The sequence below is a fragment of the Oncorhynchus nerka genome, linkage group LG11 (genome assembly GCF_034236695.1).
Source record: "Oncorhynchus nerka isolate Pitt River linkage group LG11, Oner_Uvic_2.0, whole genome shotgun sequence".
Classification (NCBI taxonomy): Eukaryota; Metazoa; Chordata; class Actinopteri; order Salmoniformes; family Salmonidae; genus Oncorhynchus; species Oncorhynchus nerka.
The window spans coordinates 68,296,170-68,317,308 of NC_088406.1; the positions used below are offsets into that span (position 1 = coordinate 68,296,170).

Genomic DNA, 21,139 nt, shown 5'->3' on the forward strand with positions numbered 1-21,139 from the left:
CTCCTTAGGTGTAAAATTGTGCAACTAAATCCCCCAACGGCAAAAACATCTAAATTAATTAAAGATTTTAGTTATCTTAGTTAGATTCATTATGGGGATTTTGAGGAAGTGAAATAGGATCCTACGTCTACAGTGTTTCATGGGGGCTAATCATTAACCAAATGCGGAATCGGTGAGGAAACACACCTCTAAGACTGGAATCTCGTTTTTTTAATGAACAACAGATAAACACACGTGTCAATCAGCTTGTTCAGTGGCTCTATAAATACCGCTGATGTTGGGTGTTAATATTAATATTTACCTTACTGAGGTGATGATGGAATAAAGTAATTATATTATTTTCAACCCTATTCCTGTTAACACACCGTACTTTCTAAACAAGTCTGCTCTCAGCTTGAAAGATACTGACCATGAATATGAGATTTGATGTGTCACGTAATAAGCAGTAACGTAATTCAAAGAACAGCGCGCATACGTTTTTAATTTAAAGACGCCATTTTGAGCCATGACGCCGACCAATTAGATCCGTTCTCTTCAGCGTAAACGGAAGTGAACATTGACCAACAACAATTTCGTACCTTAGTGTTTTTATTGTTGTTATTTAGACGTTTATTAACACCCTGGAACTCAGAATATGACTAATTTAACTGCATAGCCTCACATACGTACACCCAGGTAGTATATAATTCGCGTTGGAGACAGAACTTGGTTGGTAGATAGTAATGCTAGGTAACTTAGCTGCTAACAATGGCTAAATGTATGGTTTTTCACACTCAAATAGCCTCCATTATGGAGGTGCTAGCGAATGCAGCCGTGGCAGAGATCTGTAAACTCGTCGACGACGACTATGCAGTGTTTCGTTTGGAAATAACTCAAAGCCAGAAAGAAAACAGGACATTGCAGAGGAAACTACAGCTACTTGAACTGAAGGTGGCACGGGAGCGCGCAGAGAGGACAACTCGAGAGCGCGCCCTAGCCAGTCGTCCCAGTAGTGTCAAAATCCTCGACCGATACAGAGGAATGGCAAGAGGTACATTTTGATTTTGCAGAAGGCCGAGGCTGTGGGGCCTGTCGCCCCGTTCCCCTCTGTGCTTGTGTTCAGATGGGTTACTCAGAATTGGTTCTTGGTCAGTTTTTGGATAGTATGCAATACTTCCCCATCTTGCATAATTATTTTATTTTACCGAGCAGGTCAATTAAGAACAAATTCTTCTTGCACAAAGACACAATACTATATTCTAATCAGATTCTTGATTTACTGAATTTCCTATTGTCATAATAAATTAAAATAATCTGATGCATGGAACATAATCAATCCATCAATAAATAGTATATCTAGATGTTATGATAAGTGTTACCTTCGATCCTCCTTGCCAATTGTAGATATTGTCAATAGTGTACAATATAGCGTTAAGCATGGAAAGTACCTAATTTAACTACCTCTTTTCCCCAATCACTGTCTTAGGTGAAGGACATCTCACTGGAGGCCACAGGAGCTTTGTGAAGCCAGTAGGACACAACGTGTGGAGAGATGACCAACCAATAGCTATAGATGAGGGCAGTGGAACCTCCACCCAGCATGTTATCGTGAAAGCGGTTAGTGTAATAGTGTAACGTAAAAAATTACAATAAATCAAATGTGGCCCGTTTGTTTCAAAGGCTCCCCTCAGCTATTCACTTGCTTACATGTACATCCTGATTTATCTGCCATAAGGGAGCTTGTGAGACTTCCCTATGACATTGTTATCTAATTCTACTCATTTACCGGTAATAATGTCTCTTCTTGTGTCAGTCTGCAGATGCAGAGGCTGCAGGTCCTGGGTTCAAGCTGGAAATGTATGAAGGAAAGGAGGACCCACCGCACAGCAGAGACATCCAGACTGGAGTGCTTGCTGTAGCCACGGAGGACCCCACCCTCGCCCCAGCACTGCCCAGGGCCCAATGCAGCATCACGGAGGTCAGTGGAACGCTGAACACCGTCCTCAAGTCAGAGACAGACACTGAGACTTTAACGGTGCTGGAGCGACTGGGCTGTCCTCCTGCTACCCGCACAGAGTATTTAGTTTACGGGAGCCCGAGGACGGCTCTGTTCCATCAGGACTCAGGGGATGCGTTACAGACTGGCAATGATCCGTCCTGTTCATACGCTACAGAGATGATACCTGGTGACATGCCTGTGGGCTTAGATACACAGACTAATTCAATGAGAGGGGACTGGAACCGGTACAGTAGTAGTGTCTACTCTGAAATGTGTCTAGATAAGAAAGGGGAGGGTCTGGTCATAGATGAGGTGACTGTGAAAGTGGAGGGTGATGCTCTTCTGACATGGAATGCAGACCAGACTCACTTAGGAGAAGGACACTCTCAGGAAAACAAGAGTGACTTCTTAGACTACAGGGAAAGCTTAGATCCAAATCCAAATATTGCAACCCACTCCCCTTTACACACGCTCAAGGAACGCGACCCAGTGTCCACGTCTATGGCACCTTCCGATTCACACAACCATGCCCTTATCGATCAGGTATTGAACTCAAACGGCAAGACTAGAGCCCTGGCCCAGGGAGGGGGAGCAACATCAGGCATTAATAAGGAGAAACGGTTCTTCTGCATGTTCTGCAACAAAGGCTTCAACTGCCCTCAGAAGGTGGAAATCCACCAGAGGGTCCACATAGGGGTGAAACCCTTCAGCTGTACCCAGTGTCACATGCGCTTCTCCCTGGCTTGGAACCTGAAGATCCACCAGAGGGTCCACACAGGGGAGAAACCTTACAGCTGTGCCCAGTGTCACATGCTCTTCTCCCACTCGTCCAGCCTGAAGAGGCACCAGAGGATCCACACAGGGAAGAAACAATTCAGCTGCCCCTAGTGTGGGAAGACGTTCTCCCACCAGAACCAGCTGATGATGCACTTGAAGTTTCACACTGGAGAAAGGTCGTTTGCCTGTACGCACTGCGGGAAGAGGTTCTCAGAGAGGAGCTACCTCAGGATACATAAGCTGAAAAAACATTTGACTGTATAATATAGAAAGTAACTATTCCACTTGATAGCTTCTGACATTTAGATCAAACCCTGCATTAAAGACAGATAGATTTTCATTTGGAATAACAAGAGTAACAGATTTCAGTGTTGAATATTCCTGTGTAGAATATTGCATTGAGACAGTGGCCGTGTCCAAATACCCATACTAGCGTACGACATACTTAAACTGCATACTCATTTCGGCATTGGATCTAGTAGAATTCACTCACCTTTTCCCACTCACGTGTTTGACAACAGCTGATCATCAAATAAATGAATGCTCTGTACCAAAATGAATGAATGGCGGGAGTCTACGTAATCAAACAATAGATGATGCATTCAGTGTACTATTTTCAACATTTCATATACTATAGAATTGTATTTTTCGGCATACTATTTAGTACGCTACTATGGGTATTTGGACACGGGCATTGTGTGATTTAAGGCATATGTAAGCCTAAAAAGTCTGTTACATATCATGTTTGTACTGTGTAGGCTATATGATGTTCACAAATGCCTACTTCATTACTTCCATTAAACTACTTAATTTTTCCCCCAAGACACTTTTCAATGAGAAAAATAATGCAGTTTGTCAAGTTCATGCAGATTTTTTGTTGAGACTTTTTGGGGTCATTTTAGCAGATGCGCTTATCCAGAGCGACTTACAATTTTTGCATTCATCTTAAGAAAGCTGGGTTAGACAACCACAACACAGTCGTAGCAAGTACATTTTTCCTCACTAAAGTACTTATCAACAACATTCGGGCAGGGACTCTTCTGTCTTAGCTTCAGGGGGAAGCTGGTTCCACCATTGGGGTGCCAGGACAGAGAAGAGCTTTGACTGGTCTGAGTGGGGGTTGATCCCTCATAGGGGTGGGACGGCCAAGAGACAAGAGGAGGCAGAACATAGTGCTTGGGTTGGGGTGTTGGGTTTGAGCATAGCCTGAAGGTAGGAAAGGGCAGTTCCCCTTGCTGCGCTGTAGGCAAGCACCATGGTCTTGTAGTGGATGCAAGCTTTGACTGGAAGCCAGTGGAGTATGCTGAGGAGTTGGGTGACATGGAAGAGTTTAGGAAGGTTGAACACCAGGTGTGCTGCGGCATTTTATAGCAGTATTTTTATTGGAATTTCACAATTCTCACCCATATTAAGAGATACAACAACAGAGACAAAGCACACACAAAAAAAATAACAGCACTCACTTACACACATATACATATATATATATATATATATACATATATATATATATATATACATATATATATATATACATATATATATATATATATATATATATATATATATATATATATATATACACATGTACACACATACACATACATACATACCACACACACCCATACATACACCATTTTCCTCTTCCCGCTAGGTGCTTCTCTCACCCCATCCTCATCATTGTGTCTCTCAATACATGCATTTTAAACAAACTTACAAACAAAAAAGCTCAGTTTAAACCAAGAAGTTAGGTTCCACACATGGAACGTACAGTGTAGTTCTGAAATACATAGATCCCCGCCATTCTAAGAGAATCCTTGCAGCATAATAGCTGATACCTCAGGTTCTAGGTAATTTAGATAAGGTTCCCATACTTTGTAGAACTGGTCTGTTTTAGAATGCAATGTACATGTCAGATATTCCAGAGGCACCCATTCAAATAGTATCTTATGCCAATCTTTAATAGAAGGAACCTTATCACTATTCCACTGTAAAAGGATGTTTTTCCTCGCTGCGAAGGTAAGGATGTTGTAAAAGCCTCCTTTTACCCACGGAAGTAACATGCCTACTAGGGAGACCTAACAGTAAAGAAACTGTGTCCAATTCTAGATCAACCCCTAGGATCTTTTCAATTTCTTGCAGAACACCAGACCAGTATCTTTGGTGGTGCTCTTCAGAATATAATGTCTTACTTGTAGGAAGCGGAAAAAGTCCTGCTTTGGGAGTCGATATTTCTCGACCATCTGCTCAAATGACAATAAAATCTTATCAGCAAATAAGTAATTTAGCCTGCATATGCCCTTATTAAGCCAAAAGTTAAAGCCAGCATCCAGCAATCCTGGACTGAAATCTGGGTTGTTAAGAATTGGGGTAAGAGCAGAGGTTAGTTTGGACCTTCCCAGGAAGCGTTGAACTGACCTCCATACTTTGAGTGTGTTAAGTGTAACGGGATTATTGCAGTGATCTTCTACAGACTTGAAACTTCTGAAAAATAAAAGATCCTGTAAGGGGTATTTTGAAAGAGAAGTCTCAATGTCTAACCAAATAGAGGAGTCCTCATTTGTGATCCAGTCAGAAATATAACAAAGGTGGGCACACCATTGATAGAACCTGATATTGGGCAGGTCCAAGCAGCCCATAGAACTTGGCAGCTGCAATATTGCCATCTTAAGTCTTGGCTTGCGTTTACTCCATATAAAGGAACTTAGCCATCCATTTACATCCTTTATTACCTTATTGGAGAGTAATACTGGGATCATTTGGATTGGGTAAAGTAGTCTAGGTAAAATGTTCATTTTCAAGAGGGATATTCTACCCAACCAAGAAATCGGGAGAGAGTTCCAGCGCTCCAGATCCTGTCTTATTGTATCAAACAAGGGAACAAAATTGGCTTTGTACATTTGCTGGAATTTAGGAGTTACAAATATACCCAGATACATGAAACCTGAGGGAGACCATTTAAAAGGGAAGGGGGGAGAAGTATTAGGTACAGAGTGTAGGCTACCAAGTGGCATAGCCTCTGACTTAGTTAGGTTAATCTTGTAGCCTGAGAATTCGCTGAATAATTCAATAATATTAATAAGAGATGTAATTGAAGTCTCGGGACTAGAGATGAATATCAGGACATCATCAGCATACAAGCTTATTTTATGATGAACATCACCAATGAGCAGCCCCTGTATAGCAGGCATTACCCTGATGGCCTCGGCCAGTGGTTCCATAACGAGTGCAAAGAGGAGAGGGGATAAAGGACAGCCCTGTCTGGTACCTCTGTGTACAGAGAAGCTATTTGACCGTAGCCCATTAGTAAGGACAGCAGCCTGAGGATCATCATATAAAACTTTCACCCATTTTATAAAGTTGTCCCGTAGACCAAATTTATTTAGAGCATATAATAGGTAAGACCACTCCACACAATCAAATGCTTTCTCAGCATCTAGGGAGAGCACAAGACCATCCATAGCACTTTGTTGGTAGGCTTGAATTACATTAAGAAGCCGCCTGACATTGTTGCATGACTTACGGCCCTTAATGAAGCCAGTTTGGTCTCCTTTCACAATTAGTGGCAGTGAGTCCTCTAATCTTGTGGCTAGAATTTTAGAAAGCAATTTTCTATCCACATTCAGAAGGGAAATTGGTCTGTACGAGGAACAAGACTCTGGACATTTTCCCTTTTTGAGAATAAGTGAAATGTTGGCTTCTCTCAGCGTTTGAGGGAGCTGGTCATTTGAAAATGAGTGGTTAAACATATCACGCAATGGCTCAAGGATCAGGCCATGGAACTCTTTATAGAACTCACTACAAAACCTGTCTGGTCCTGGGGACTTACCATTTTGCAGATTCTTAACTGCGAACATGATCTCTTCCTTGGTAATAGGGGCATTAAGGAGAGACCTCTGTTCTTCGAAGATAGTAGGGAGCTCAATCTTACAAAATAAGTTCTCCATTAATTTGGGTGCATCCTTTGGAAGTTCTGAGGCATAAAGGTTTGTATAAAATTTCTTAAATGAGTCACTTATCAATTTATTTTCATATAAATGATTACCAAGAGAGTCAGCTCTCTTTTTAGCTAGGTATGCCAAGTACTTTCCTGGCTTATCGCCATGTTCATATAGCTTTTGCCTGACAAATCTCATTTTCTTTTCAGCGTCCTGTGTTAGGAGAGAGTCTAACGTTGATCTAATGACTGATATTTCCTTTAATAGGGCAGGAGTGGGAGTTTTAATGTAGTCCTTCTCTTTAGTTCCTAATTCACCCTCTAACATTTTTTTCTTTTCACGCTTTTTCCGTCTCTTAGTAGCTGTGTATGACATAATCAGACCCCTGGCATACGCTTTACAGGTCTCCCAAAGGAGCGAGGGGTTATCTGTTGATTGAGAGTTAATAGAGAAAAATGCTTTAAACTCTTGTAATAAAATATGATGTGAATGTATGGTCTTTAAGAATGGTTGTATTCAACCTCCAATGTCTTGACCCATTGAATGCCCCATTGAGTTTTATGTCCAGGATCACCTCAGCATGATCAGATATGACTATGCTTCCTATCCCAGCGGATAAAACAGACTGCAAAGACGTCCTGGGCATAAAAAAGTAATCTATTCTAGTCTGACATCCATGAGGTGCAGAGAAAAAAGTGAACTCTCTGTTGGAGGGATGAAAAGCTCTCCAGACATCTGCATACCCCAGATCATCACAAATAGCTTTAAGTGACTTAGCTTGAGGAGAGAGTGAAGCTATACCGCTGGGAAACTTAGCAATAAGGGGGTTCAACAAGCAGTTAAAATCTCCTCGAACCACTGCAGTGTCAGAGTTTAATTCTGAAAAGTCTAGAAATACCTTAGTGAGGAAATCAGGGGGGTGAGCAGGGGGGAAGTAAATATTCATTATGGAAATGTCCTGCCCTTGTAAAGTACCATTAATTATAACAAAGCGACCAAATGTATCTTTCACACAATTCAAGACCTTAAGTGGTAAGTTTTTTTTCACCAGAATTGCTACACCTCTACTTCTGGATGTAAATGATGAGAAAAACACTTGACCAAACCCCCTTGTTGTAATTTCAGGTGCTCCTTATCATCCAAATGAGTTTCTTGCAACAGGGCAATATCAATATTTTATTTTTTCAAAAAAGACAATACCTTCTTCCTTTTAATGGGGTTATGGCTCCCTCTAATGTTCCATGTACATACACGCAGTCTGTTACCTGCCATTGTGTCTTGACCATTCAATATCCAGACTGGATCCTACTGTAAAAGTGGAGTGGTACCTTTTTCCATGTGTTGAACTCTCCTCTATCTCACCGAGCATAAACAAACAAACGATATGAACCCTGAACTCGAACTATACTAAACCCAAAAATTAAACATGTAAAGATCCAAAAGGGGGTTTTCCCACTAGCTAACATGCAGGGGATTTCAACTCTCCAATGTAGACTCTTAAGTCCGCATTGCCGCTCAATAGCCTCATCCTTTATATGTATGGAAAAGAAAATCAATAGAAGAAGATTGAGGCTCTTCCACCTAAAACCAAGCCTGGGCACCAATATGGATTCACACATATCTCAGCCTGAGCTATAGTGGCTATTACTTTAGCAAGAAAAATAATAAAGATACGAATATTACTGAACCGGAGTACGTGAGGACTCACACCACTGTTTCATGATCAGATTCAACCAAAAATAAACAAAGTTATCCAATGCTGCGGAGGTGCAGCTTAAAGTTATTTACCCGAGAGAGTCACTAAACGCAGCAGCCTCTTCAGGTGTGTAGAGCTTTTTAGGCGATCTGTTGACCATAATCTTCAATGTGGCCAGGTACAACCGTCCATCTTCCTTCTCCTGAGTCGAGCCTTCACCTCATCAAACGCTTTGCGTCTTCGTACAACCGCAGTGAAATAATCATTGAAGAATGAGACCTTTGGACTTTTACATTGACTACCATCAGAGCCGATGTTTCTAGCCGCGTCCATGACGCGCTGCTTGTCGGTGAAGTTGTGGAACTTTATAACCACCGGCTGTGGGCGCTGGTTGGGACCGGGTATCGGTGCTTGAGAGCGATGGGCTCTGTCCAGCTTCACACGACCAGCCTTTAGTGTCCATTTGTAGGTAGCCAGGGATCCATTCCTCAAAGAATTTGACTGAACGTGTCCCTTCAGAATTTTCCGGGAGTCCCACAACACGAATATTGCATCTGCGACCTCGATTATCCAAGTCGTCAATGTCCTCCGCCATGTCGCACACTTGTTTCTCAAGTGCTTTTATCTTAGCGTCCATAGATGTAGTTGAAGTTTCCACTGCAGCAATTCTTCCTTCCGCCTCAACACGTTTCACAACCCTCTGTAGTTCAGCTGAATGGCCTGCTATTGCTTCCAAGACCGTTCTTATCTTAACATCGATCACTTTAGTAATGTTATCAGTCATCTTTTGAATCACCAGGTCCATTGTGCCTGGATCCGCAATGGTGTTAGATTCGCTAACGTTAGCTAGCTCCTCATGCACATCTACAGGGGTGGTGGTTTTGGTCGAGTTCTTAGTAGTTCTGTTGGGCATGTTGTCGGAGATTTTTGCGAAATAGCCGTCAAGACTCATTGTAGGATAACTTATTTAGCCAATCCTACCACTTTTTCAAGCTAGGAGATTAATGTAAAAATATAAATTTACGAATGCCCGCTGAAACACAGTGCTCTCTCTACGGCGCCATTTTGTCCCCTCTGCTGCGGCATTTTGAATAGGTTGCAGGGGTTTGACGAGACAAACAGGGAACCTAGCCAACAGAGGGTTGCTGTAGACTAGACCAGGGTTTCCCAACCCCCCCCCTCCCGGTGGTCTAGAATGGAGATGACAAGCGCCTGGATTAGGACCTGCGCCACTTCCTGTCTGAGGAAGGGTCGTACTCTACCGGCTGGAGTGAGTCACTGCTTTGATTTTTGCCGAAAATGACGGGGTGTTTTCCAGGGTCACTCCAAGGTTCTTTGCACTCTGGGAGGGGGACACAGTGGAGATGTCAACCATGATGGAGAGGTCTTGGAGCGGGCAGGCTTTCCACGGCAGGAAGAGCATCAACATCTTGTTGAGCTTGTGGTGGTGGGCCGACATCCAAGTTGAGATTTCTGCCAGACACACAGAGATGCGTGTGTATGTGTGGTTTTCATATATGTTGTATTTAACTCTCATTTATGTTTAATAAACATAAAATGGGACTTTTCATTCTAAGACTTTCATTGAGACTCTTTAGTATACATCACATCTTATCTCACTCTATTCTGCATACACCCAACAGTGCTTTATACCTATATACTGTACACTTACTGTACACACGAAATACAGTGCATTTGGAATTTATTCAGACCTCTTGACTTTTTCCATATTTTGTTATGTTACAGCCTTATTCTAAAATAGATAATTGTTCCCCCCCCCTTCCTCAATCTACACACAAAACCCCATGATGACAAAGCAAAAACAGGTTTTTAGACATTTTTGCAAAAGTATAAAAAAAAAAAAAATTAAACAGGAAATGACACATTTACATAAGTATTCAGACACTTTTCTCAGTAGTTTGTTGAAGCACTTTTGGCAGGATGCACCTAAGCTCAATTTCAAGTCTCATTGCAAACGGTCTGAATACTTATGTAACTAAGTTTTTTAAATTTTTAAATTTTAATACATTAGCAAAAATTTCTAAACCAGTTTTTGCTTGGCCATTATGGTGTATGTAGATTGATGAGGGAAAAAAGTATTTAAAACATTTCAGAATAAAGCTGTAACATAACAAAATATGGAAAAAGTAAAGGGGTCTGAATACTTTCCGAATGCACTGTATACCTACACATACCCACACACTAACAAACACCTACCATACACGTCAAAATAGTTTAGTCAAGTTTGTGTGACTTTTGACTTTTACACACAATATATTCATGTCCACCATGATGGGTTTAACCACAATTAAGTAATTCGGTAACTACAGTATAGGACTCAAATGTAGTGAGGATGGGTTAATAATACTCCATGTTGAAAGTGTGTTTATTATCTGTGTGTGTGGACTAGTAACCGGAAGGTTGCAAGTTCAAACCCCCGAACTGACAAGGTACAAATCTGTCGTTCTGCCCCTGAACAGGCAGTTAACCCACTGTTCCTAGGCCGTCATTGAAAATAAGAATTTGTTCTTAACTGACTTGCCTAGTTAAATAAAGGTAAAATAAAATAAAACGTACCTTAGGGTAGTGTATGTCTGTGTAATCTGTATCACCTGTCTCTTCCAGGAGGAGGAGGGTCCAGAGGTGCTGCTGGTGAAGGAGGAGGGCTGTGAGGAGGGTCTGGGGAACCCTGAGGGTAGTGATGGAATGATTGATACTAAGCTCTGACACGCCGATGCAGTTTTCAAAGCACTACTGATTCGACACAACGTATCGATGCTTGTATCAAAGTGGCAATACCACGTGATGATGACAATCGAAGCTTCGGACGTCACACTACTATCTGACTGGTGCCGCGTTGAGGTGCTAGTCAGAACTAGGAAACTGACATTTCTGACTTGCCAACTGGCTGTAGTTATATGCGTGCCGTGTCAATTTCTGAATTTCTACGTTCCGACTAGCATGTGAACGCAGCATGAGAGCGCAGACCTCTGTTGGCAGCCTTAAAAAAATCTTAGTCTAGATATTTCACATTCTTAGTAGGTGGAAAGATAGCTCAGGGCGTATATGGCAGATGAATGTATCCTGAAACTGTAGCACACCCTTAAGAAACCTAGTCATGAGCCGGTGGCTACCAAGAGGCCATCCTGCTTTTCATTATGACATGCTGAAATGGCTTCTGCATATGCCTTAAATGTAGATGCAGCCCTGCCAGCATCTAACAAACACCTCAAGAATATAGTTCTTATGCCGCAAGATTCTGGAGCAACCCCCTGCTCCCCACACCACTGGCAGAACACGCGCCACCTTGTGTCATAGGTTGACGTGGTGGAGGGGGCTCTGGCACTTTGTAAGATGTTAACAACAGAGGGCTCAAGATCTAAACCAGACCATATTCGGTGTTCAGTGGCCAGGCCCACAGATGCAGGCGGGAAGAATTCGGATACCACAATGTTCAGCTTCACTGAGAGGTGTACAGCTCTGAGTGAGGCCAGATTATTCTGTGAACACAGCAGAAGAGTATGTACCATCTGGTGGAGGCGGATGGAACCCAGAACCCCTTGGTGGTTTATGTACACTACCACTGTGGTGCAGTCTGTCTGTACCAGCACGTATGTCCCTCAGTTGTGGGAGTAAGTTGAGCAGAGCTAGTTGGACTGCTCTCAACTCCAGCATGTTGATGTGGAGTTTGGACCAGCTGGGGCTCCAAGTCCCACTGGCTGTCCTCTCCCTCAGTTCCCTCCAATGGACTCTGCACAAGCATATCCCGCCCGAAAGGAATTTCAGGGATCGGCATCTTGCCAGCGCTCGCGTGCATTCCTTGGACACAGTCAGGCGACAATACATGTGTTCCTTGGGACGTAAACCTTGAGCATTGCACCACCTCTGCAGGGTTCTCAAGTGTAGAAGGCCCAGTGGGGTAAAAAGAGAGGTTGCGGAGAAGAGATCCATCAGTCTCTGACACTGACGAAGTCACCTTCTGGTCTTGGACAAAAGGATTGAGCTGATCTACTATTTTCTGGACTCACACTTCAGTGAGGTGAGCCCTCAGAGACGAGTCGATCCTCATGCCCACGATGGTCACAGTGTGTATGGGGACCAGGTGGCTTTTTTGTGTGTTCAACCTGAGGACTAGCTCTGAGATGTGCTTCAGGAGAGATGTCATGACTGCTGCTGCCTGTTCTTGTGACTGAGCACAGATTAGCCAATCTTCTAGGTAGTTTAGTACAATCATCCCTCGTGATGTTAGCGGTGCTAGAGCGGCATCCATGCATTTTGTGAATGTTCTTGGTGCCAGGGAGAGGCTGAAAGGTAACACTTGGTACTTGTACGCTATGCCGTTGAATGCAAAGTGCAGGAACGTCATGTGAGCCGGGTGGATCGGTACGTGGAAGGAAACATATTTTAGGTTGACAGTGGTGAACCACTGGCCTGGGCTGATAACATCTTGAAGGACAGGGTTTTCAAGCACCGGTTGAGAGACATCAAGTCCAGGATGGGGCGACAGCCGGCATCCCTCTTGGTGACTAGGAAATATACTCCATAGAACCCACTGTGGTGTTCTGATGCTTTGATTTGTCTGATTGCATTCTTTACCAGCAGGGAGGTAATCTACAGTTGGAGAGCTTCTCTTTTCAGTGGGTTGGCTGTTGTAGTTGACCAAACTTCTCTGAAAGGTGGTGGCCCGGCAATGGAACTGCAGTTTGTACCCGTCTAGTACTGTATCCAGCACCAAGGAGGACTCCACAAGCTCCCACTTTGCCCGATGGGCATGGGAGAAGCGGCTGATGCCGGGGCCACACCCATCAGGATGACTGAGGGGGCACGTCCTTCTTCGGAGCAGAGGGATGGCGCTTGTTATGCCGCTGCCTGTGCTGGTGGTGGCGCCACTGCTGAGCCAGAGCCTGTTGACATGGCTGATCAGGGTGTGGCTGGCTTGGGGGAGGGCCCAAGCGGCCTCACAAGGTAGGGGAGAGCTGAGGTCTAGACTTCAATGGTCTCTGGGTAGGGTAACGTGGGGCAGGGGGACCCATGAAAGACTGCAGGGTCTCTTTGTCTTTCCGCAGCTTCGCCATTTCGTCCAAAATGGTCTCCACACCAGGACCCCCCCCCCAAAAAAAAAAAACTTGGCCTGGTGAGATGGGGAGCTCCATAAAGGGTTTCTTCACGGAGGCCAACATCTTTGTCTGTAAGAGCCAAAGCTGTCTGCGTGACGAGATGACCGTAGACAGGGCTTTGCCATTAGCACGTGACTCGCTCATAAAAACAGCAGGTCTTTGCTGTATTCGTTGACAGTCTCTCTTTAGTCATGGTTTTATACGTTTTGAAATCTCACAGTATCAATTTTGCCGTAGCTTTCTTTTATGCCTCCTAAGTTACTGCAGACTCGGTCATCTGATCAATCTGATTGACAAGCGGAGGCATAGCACTGTCCAATGCCAATTCCTCCTTTGGCCGCCTTCCCTTCCAGTTCTCTGCTGCCAATGACTGGAACGAACTGCAAAAATCACTGAAGCTGGAGACTCATGTCTCCCTCACTAACTTTAAGCACCAGCTGTCAGAGCAGCTCACAGATCACTGCACCTGTACATAGCCCATCTGTAAATAGACCAACTACCTCATCCCCATACTGTTATTAATTTTGCTCCTTTGCACCCCAGTATCTCTACTTGCACACTCATCTTCTGCGCATCTATCACTCCAGTGTTTAATTGCTTTATTGTAATTATTTTGCCACTATGGCCTATTTATTGTCTTACCTCCCTTATCCTACCTCATTTGCACACTGTATGTATATAGACTTTTTCTATTGTATTATTGACTGTTTGTTTATTCCATGTGTAACTCTGTGTTGTTGTTTGTGTTGCACTGCTTTGCTTTATCTTGGCCAGGTCACAGTTGTAAATGAGAACTTGTTCTCAACTAGCCTACCTGGTTAAATAAAGGTGAAATTAAAAATATATATTTAAAAAATTGTGCACTTGAATTCCTCTCCAGGCCCACGGGGAAGGCAGAGTTTGTACCTTCAGACACATGAAATGGCAACAGTTTGCCTACCCGGCGCGCAGGGCAGCTGAATTGTCTGCACCTACCAACAACAGCCCTACCAACAACTAATAAAAAAAATATTTAAAAAGGAACTTTATCGTTGTTGTTTTTTACAGAAATGTTTGACGATTGACTGGTTGGTGACCACTAAAGTAGGCGGATATGAATACCTTAGCCTTACTAATGTTACAATACTAATGATTTGAGTCGCAGCTGTGTGTATGTGGGCTTGATTAAAGAGGAGGAAGACACTGATTAGCTGCGGGTCATTACCTGGAAAGTAACTATTAGTGATGTATTATTGTTGTGTACTATTAGGCATACATACTGTCTATACAGTGTGTGAGAACCATTGTTGGAAACTGTACTTTTCACTCACCAATAATGTGTTCAGTAATTTTAATAGGCCAAATCAGATCTCAAAACCAAATGACCATTTCAACCATATGTCCAGCAAGAAGCATAGCCATCATTTCTACCATTGAACTTGCTTACTCTAGTCACTTTCACAAAATAATGGAAACACAGATTTCACAGAAGATCGAAAACCAATCATTGTTGTTTTCTAAGATATGCACTTGTGGAAATACAAGAACCAAATGTTGATACTGTTTTAGGCTAAACCTAGCTATTTGGTCATTGATTCGAAATGGGACATTTGTGAAATGTCATGAGAAATATTTACTTTAAATCATTAACACAAAAGATAATCATACAATCAGAGGGAGAGATGAGCTTTGTAAATGTAAACAAAAACATGCATGATGTAGATTTCTAAATGAAAACATGTACATTGTCCATGTATAGGCTACAATTTAGGATTGTTATATAACAGAACATTTGACATTTGATTGAACGGCCAGGGAATGCTGAAATACCTCCAGAGATCCTGAACCAAGTTTCTGCAACATTAGGCTCTCTCTGGACAACTTCTACAACCAGCTGTGGTATTTGGTATTTTATTAGGATCCCCATTAGCTGTTGCAAAATCAGCAGTTACTCTTCCTGGGGTCCCCACAGAACATTAATAGACAAGTGTTTGGCTGCCACCTGTTCCCGGCCAGTTTCTCACATTCGTTCAACCCAAATAGGATTTCTTACACAGGGGAGAAACCCTACAGCTGCCCCCAGTGTGAGAAGAGGTTCTCCCACCAGCACCAGCTGAAGAGGCACCTGAAGATCCAAACAGGAGAGAGGCAATTCGGCCCATGTATAGCGTATAGTTCCAGTCAGTATTAGATAGAATGCCTGCCTGTAGGGAAAACAACCTGTGGTTACCCAGGTACAAATGCAAATCTTGTCTGCTTGTTTTAGTGAATTGCAAAACTACATTTAAGTATGTATAAAAATTACTTTTCAACATTGTCTGCTCCAGAGTGTTCTCACTACTTAGAAAAACATCATATTGTAGGGATTCCCTTATGCCCCTTTTCATGACGGTGATACCAGCCATGTGAGTGAGTGAATCCTACCTACCGACTGGACCATTAAACTAGCAAAGACCAACAACGCAAAACTAACAGATACAAGTAGTGAGTGAGTGGAGTAACAAATGGTCTATACAAACGTTAAACGTCTTAACACTCGTGCTCTAGGTGGCACTATAAAATAAACTTGACAGTGGGGACTGAAGTACTATTACTTTTAGCTTTATATCTGAAGAATAGTAACAATTAACACTCTCCAGTGCTGCTTGTTGTTCTGTGTGCCACTGCCATGCCATGTCCTCCCTGAGGAGCATTCTGAGTGGTGCAGTGAGCGTGGCTTCATCTTGGATATACTGGGTTAGGAAACGTGTCATACCCAGTAAACTCTGTCTTCTGGTGGGGGCATCTGTGCGACTGCTGTCACCTTGGAGTTGTCTGCGCTGATGTGTCCCATGCACTTCACTCACCATGTATTGCATCTTGTCAGCATAGAACTTAATATTCAGAGGGATAGCTCTGCCCATCACCTGCTGTAGAATGTGGTCATGCTCTTCTTTGGTGGCTGCTGCAATTATCATGTCATCTGCAATTACATGGACTGAAGCATGGTAACTATTAACACTATTAACACACATATCCCCTTGACCTTAAACCTCAAGAGTGATACTGATTGACTGTTAAACACAATGGAGTTATGGACTAGCATTAAAGGTATATAGCTCCATATAATACATTACCTGTGATTAAATGTTTTCCACACACATACTGTAGCTGGCTACGTGTAGCCTGCTTGGCCCCCACATTTCCCACACTCTGTGCTGACTGACTTGGTTATTTTTGTATCATTGCAGGGACTGAGTTTCCCTTGTCACAGTCGAGCAAAACATTATACTTCATTCACGTAAGGACATTTTTTAAATAATTAACTCCAATGGCTCCATATTGTTAGGTACTCGAATCATGGTGTTAGAGGTGGGCTTAACTGTGGTTAACATTTTATAATATCATGTTTCTGTTTGTACAGTGAAGAATTTCTTATATAAACCTTTATATGCTCTTCTGTACAATTTGTGTTCACACAGTCTGCAGTCCATGAGGACCTGCTGATATCCAGTGTTGCTGGTAGGAGAGACTGGTCCTCTGAAGCGGCTGGTCACAACCATGGCCCCAGATCAGGACCTTGGATCAGGAGCCGTCGCTGTTTATTCCAGTAGAAACCGGGAGCGAACCACGAGGGACAGAGACTCCACCACTACACAGAACACAACCAGTGGACAGAATAACTTCAGTCCTGGTGGTCATCAGAGAGACAGAGGCTCCAGTCAGGGATCCAGTCTGCAGTCCAGACCCTTCTCTTCACAGTCTCAGTGCAGGGATAGAACAGGAGGGTCTATCTCTATGATACAAACACCACAGTATCCATGATGAACAGAGCAGGTCACCCTGGGCTTCAGCCTTCACATAGTGGTGGGAGATCCCCCTGGTGGTAGTCTGGTAGTCTATCAGCAAGTCTGTCTTTTCCTTCAGGGTCTTGTTTAATGCCTGGGGACTGGGTTGGTAGAAGGCCTGGACCTGGGTCTAGCCTTCCTTAGCTACCTCATGGTTACCCCATGAATGCAGACAGGGTCAGGATGGGCGTTCACCACAAAAGGTACCCATCTAACACTAGGGCTAAGAGGGTAATTAACCACATATCCCTCATTAACTTGTCATTTGAAACATGCTTGTGTAAATATCTGTTTTTAGAGAGACAGTAAACCTAGGCTAGAACAAGGACAGTTGAGTATTTACCTTACTGGGGTGATGTAGATGGAATAAAGTATTTCTAATATGTTCTCCTGTATTCTTGCTAACACACTTCTTTCTAAACAAGTCGGCTCTAAGCTTGAAAGATAGATACTGATCATGAATAGGAGATTTGATAAGTACCGTAATTCAAAGAACAGCGCGCATATTTTTTTTCATTTAACCACACCATTTGAGCTATGACGCCGACCAATTAGATCCTTTTTCGTCAGTGTTAACGGAAGTGAACATTAAATCAAGAACAATTTTGTACGTTAGTGTTTTTGATTGTTGTTATTTAGACGTTTATTAACACCCTGTAACTCAACATATGACTAATTTATCTGCAAAGAATCACATACCCCAGCTAGTATTTAATTCGCGTTGGAGACTGGAATTGGTTGATTGATGTTATTTAAGTAAAGCTAGCTAGTAGCTGCTAACAATGGCTAAACGTATGGTTTTTCACACTCAAATAGCCTCCATCATGGAGGTGCTAGCGAATGCAGCCGTGGCAGAGATCTGTAAACTCGTCGACGACGACTATGCAGTGTTTTGTTTGGAAATAACTCAAAGCCAGAAAGAAAACAGGACATTGCGGACAGAACTGAAAGTGGCACGGGAGCGCGCAGAGAAGACAGCGCGAGAGCGCGCCCTAGCTACTCGTCCCAGTAGTGTCAAGATCCTCGACCGATACAGAGGAATGGCAAGAGGTACATTTTTATTTTGCCGGAGGCTGTGGGGCATTTCGTCCTGTTCCCCTCTGCACATGTGTTACCCATAATTGGGTCTTGGTCAGTGTTTGGATAGTATGCAATACTTCACCTGATTACTTAACTATCTTGTACATTTTTATGTATTTTACCAGGCAGGTCAATTAAGAACAAATTATTCTTGCACAAAGACACAATACCATATTCTAAGCAGATTCTTGATTTGCTGAATTTCCTATTGTCATGCTCAATTAAACTAATGTGATGCAAGGAGCATAATCAATCCACCAATAAATAGTATATCAATAAGAAGTGTTACCTTACATCCTCTTTGCCAAATGTAGACAGTGTCAGTAGTGTACAATATAGAGTTGCGCATTGACAGTACCTAATTTCACCATCCCTTTTCCCCCCAATCACTCTTTTAGGTGAAAGCCACAGGAGCTTTGTGAAGCCAGTGGGACACAACGCGTGGATAGATGACCAACCCATAGCTATAGATGAGGGGAGTGGAACCTCACCCCAGCATGTTATCGTGGAAGAGGTTAGTGTCATAGTGTAACAAATTACAGTACAGCAAATGTGGCCCGTTTGTTTCAAAGGCTCCCCTCAGCTATTCACTTGCTTACATGTACATCCTTATTTATCTGCCATAAGGGAGCTTGTGAGACTTCCCTATGACATTGTTATCCAATTCAACCAATGTACCAGTAATGACCTCCCCTCTTCTTGTCTCAGACTGCAGAGGCTGCAGGTCCTGGGGTCAAGCTGGAGAGGTCTGAAGGAGAGGACCCACAGCACAGCAGAGACATCCAGGATGGTGCCGCGTCTGGAGTGGCACCCCCTGTAGCCATGGAGGACCCCACCACCACACCAGCGCTGCCCAGGACCCGACACAGCATCACAGACGTCAGTGGAACGCTGAATGCTGTCCTGAAGTCAGAGACATACACTACGACTTTAACAGTGCTGGAGCGACTGGGCAGTCCCCCTGGTCGCCACTCTGAGTATTTACTTTACGGGAGCCCGAGGAAGGTTCTGTCTCATCAGGACTCAAGTGACACGTTACAGAATAGCAATGATCCGTCGTATTCATACACTACAGAGACGATACCTGATGACATGCCTGTGGGCTTAGATACACAGACTAATCCAATGAGAGGGGACTGGAACCAGTACAGCAGTAGTATATACTCTGAAGGGTCCCTAGATAAGAAAGGGGGGGGTCTGGTTGTAGATGAGGTGACTGTGAAGGAGGAGGGCGACCCTCCTCTGACATGGAATGCAGACGACACTCACTTAGGAGAAGGACAGTCACAGGGCAACACAAGTGACTTCTTAGACTACAGGGAAAGCTTAGAGCCAAATCCAAATATCGCAACCCACTCCCCTTTACACGCGTTCAGGGATTCAGACCCAGAGTCCACATCGATGGCACCTTCCAATTCACACGGCTGTGTCCTTTTCGATCAGGTATTGAATTCAAAGGATGTAAGGTCCAAGACTCGAGGAGGGGGAGCAACATCAGGCAACAGTAAAGAGAAACAGTTCCTCTGCATGTTCTGTAAGAAAGGCTTCAGCTGCCCCCAGAAGGTGGAGATCCACCAGAGGGTCCATACAGGGGAGAAATTATTTAGTTGTACCCAGTGTCACATGCGCTTCACCCAGGCTGGCACCCTGAAGAGACACCAGAGGGTCCACACAGGGGAGAAACCCTTCAGCTGTACCCAGTGTCACATGCGCTTCACACAGTCTGGCAACCTGAAGATTCACCAGAGGGTCCACATAGGGGTGAAACCCTTCAGCTGTACCCAGTGTCACATGTGCTTCTCCCAGGCTTGGAACCTGAAGAGCCACCAGAGGGTCCACTCAGGTGAGAAACCTTTCAGCTGTCCCCAGTGTCACATGAGCTTCTCCCACTCATCCAGCCTGAAGAGGCACCAGAGGGTCCACACGGGGAAGAAAATGTACAGCTGCCACTAGTTTGGAAATACTTTTCCCCCACCAGAACCAGCTGAAGATGCACCTGAAGCTTCACATGGGAGAAAGGAAGTTTGCCTGTGAGCACTGCAGAAAGAGGTTCTCATAGGAGCTACCTCAGGATACACCAGCAGAAAAAACATTTCATTATATAACGTAGAAAGTAACCATTCCACTTGATAGCTTCTGACGTTTAGATCAAACCTTGCATTGAAGACAAAGATACATTCCGATTTAGAATTAGAAGAGTAACAGATTTCAGTGTTGAATATTCCTGTGTAGAATATTGCAGCCAGGCAGTGGCCGTGTCCAAATACCCATACTAGCGTACTTCATACTTAAACTGCATATTCATTTTGGCATTTGATCTAGTAGAATTCACTAATGTTTTCCAACTCATGTGTTTGATAACAGCTGATAATCCAAGAAATTGATGTGCTGTATAAAAATGAAAGCATGGTGGGAGTGGGGGGGGCTCTTCTGTCTTAACATCAGGGGGAAGCTGGTTCCACCATTTGGGTGCCAGGACAGAGAAGCGCTTTGACTGGGCTGAGTGGGGGCTGTACCCCGTAGGGGTGGGACGGCCAAGAGACCTGAGGAGGCAGAACATAGTGCTTGTGTTGGGGTGTTGGGTTTGAGCATAGCCTGAAGGTAGGGAGGGGCAGTTCCCCTTGCTGCTCTGTAAGGCAAGCACCATGGTCTTGTCGTGGATGTGAGCTTCGACTGGAAGCCAGTAGTGTGCCAAAGAGCAGTTTAACACTTTTGGAAGGTTGAACACCAGGCGGGGTGCGGCATTC

General features: G+C 43.7%; 2 protein-coding genes across 2 annotated transcripts; both read left to right on the top strand.

Moving 5' to 3' along the window:
- The first annotated feature begins 517 nt into the window (after positions 1-517).
- On the top strand, positions 518-3,570 carry LOC115137473 (B-cell lymphoma 6 protein homolog). Its single transcript, XM_029673785.2, has 3 exons — positions 518-1,030; positions 1,466-1,596; positions 1,793-3,570. Exons 1-3 carry the CDS (start codon positions 748-750, stop codon positions 2,864-2,866), a joined length of 1,488 nt encoding a protein of 495 aa, XP_029529645.2. The 5' UTR covers positions 518-747; the 3' UTR covers positions 2,867-3,570.
- On the top strand, positions 1,875-20,811 carry LOC115137723 (B-cell CLL/lymphoma 6 member B protein-like). The gene is made up of 4 exons (XM_029674047.2): positions 1,875-1,957; positions 16,947-18,362; positions 18,791-18,906; positions 19,101-20,811. Exons 2-4 carry the CDS (start codon positions 18,095-18,097, stop codon positions 20,343-20,345), a joined length of 1,629 nt encoding a protein of 542 aa, XP_029529907.2. The 5' UTR covers positions 1,875-1,957; positions 16,947-18,094; the 3' UTR covers positions 20,346-20,811.
- The last annotated feature ends 328 nt before the right edge of the window (positions 20,812-21,139 follow it).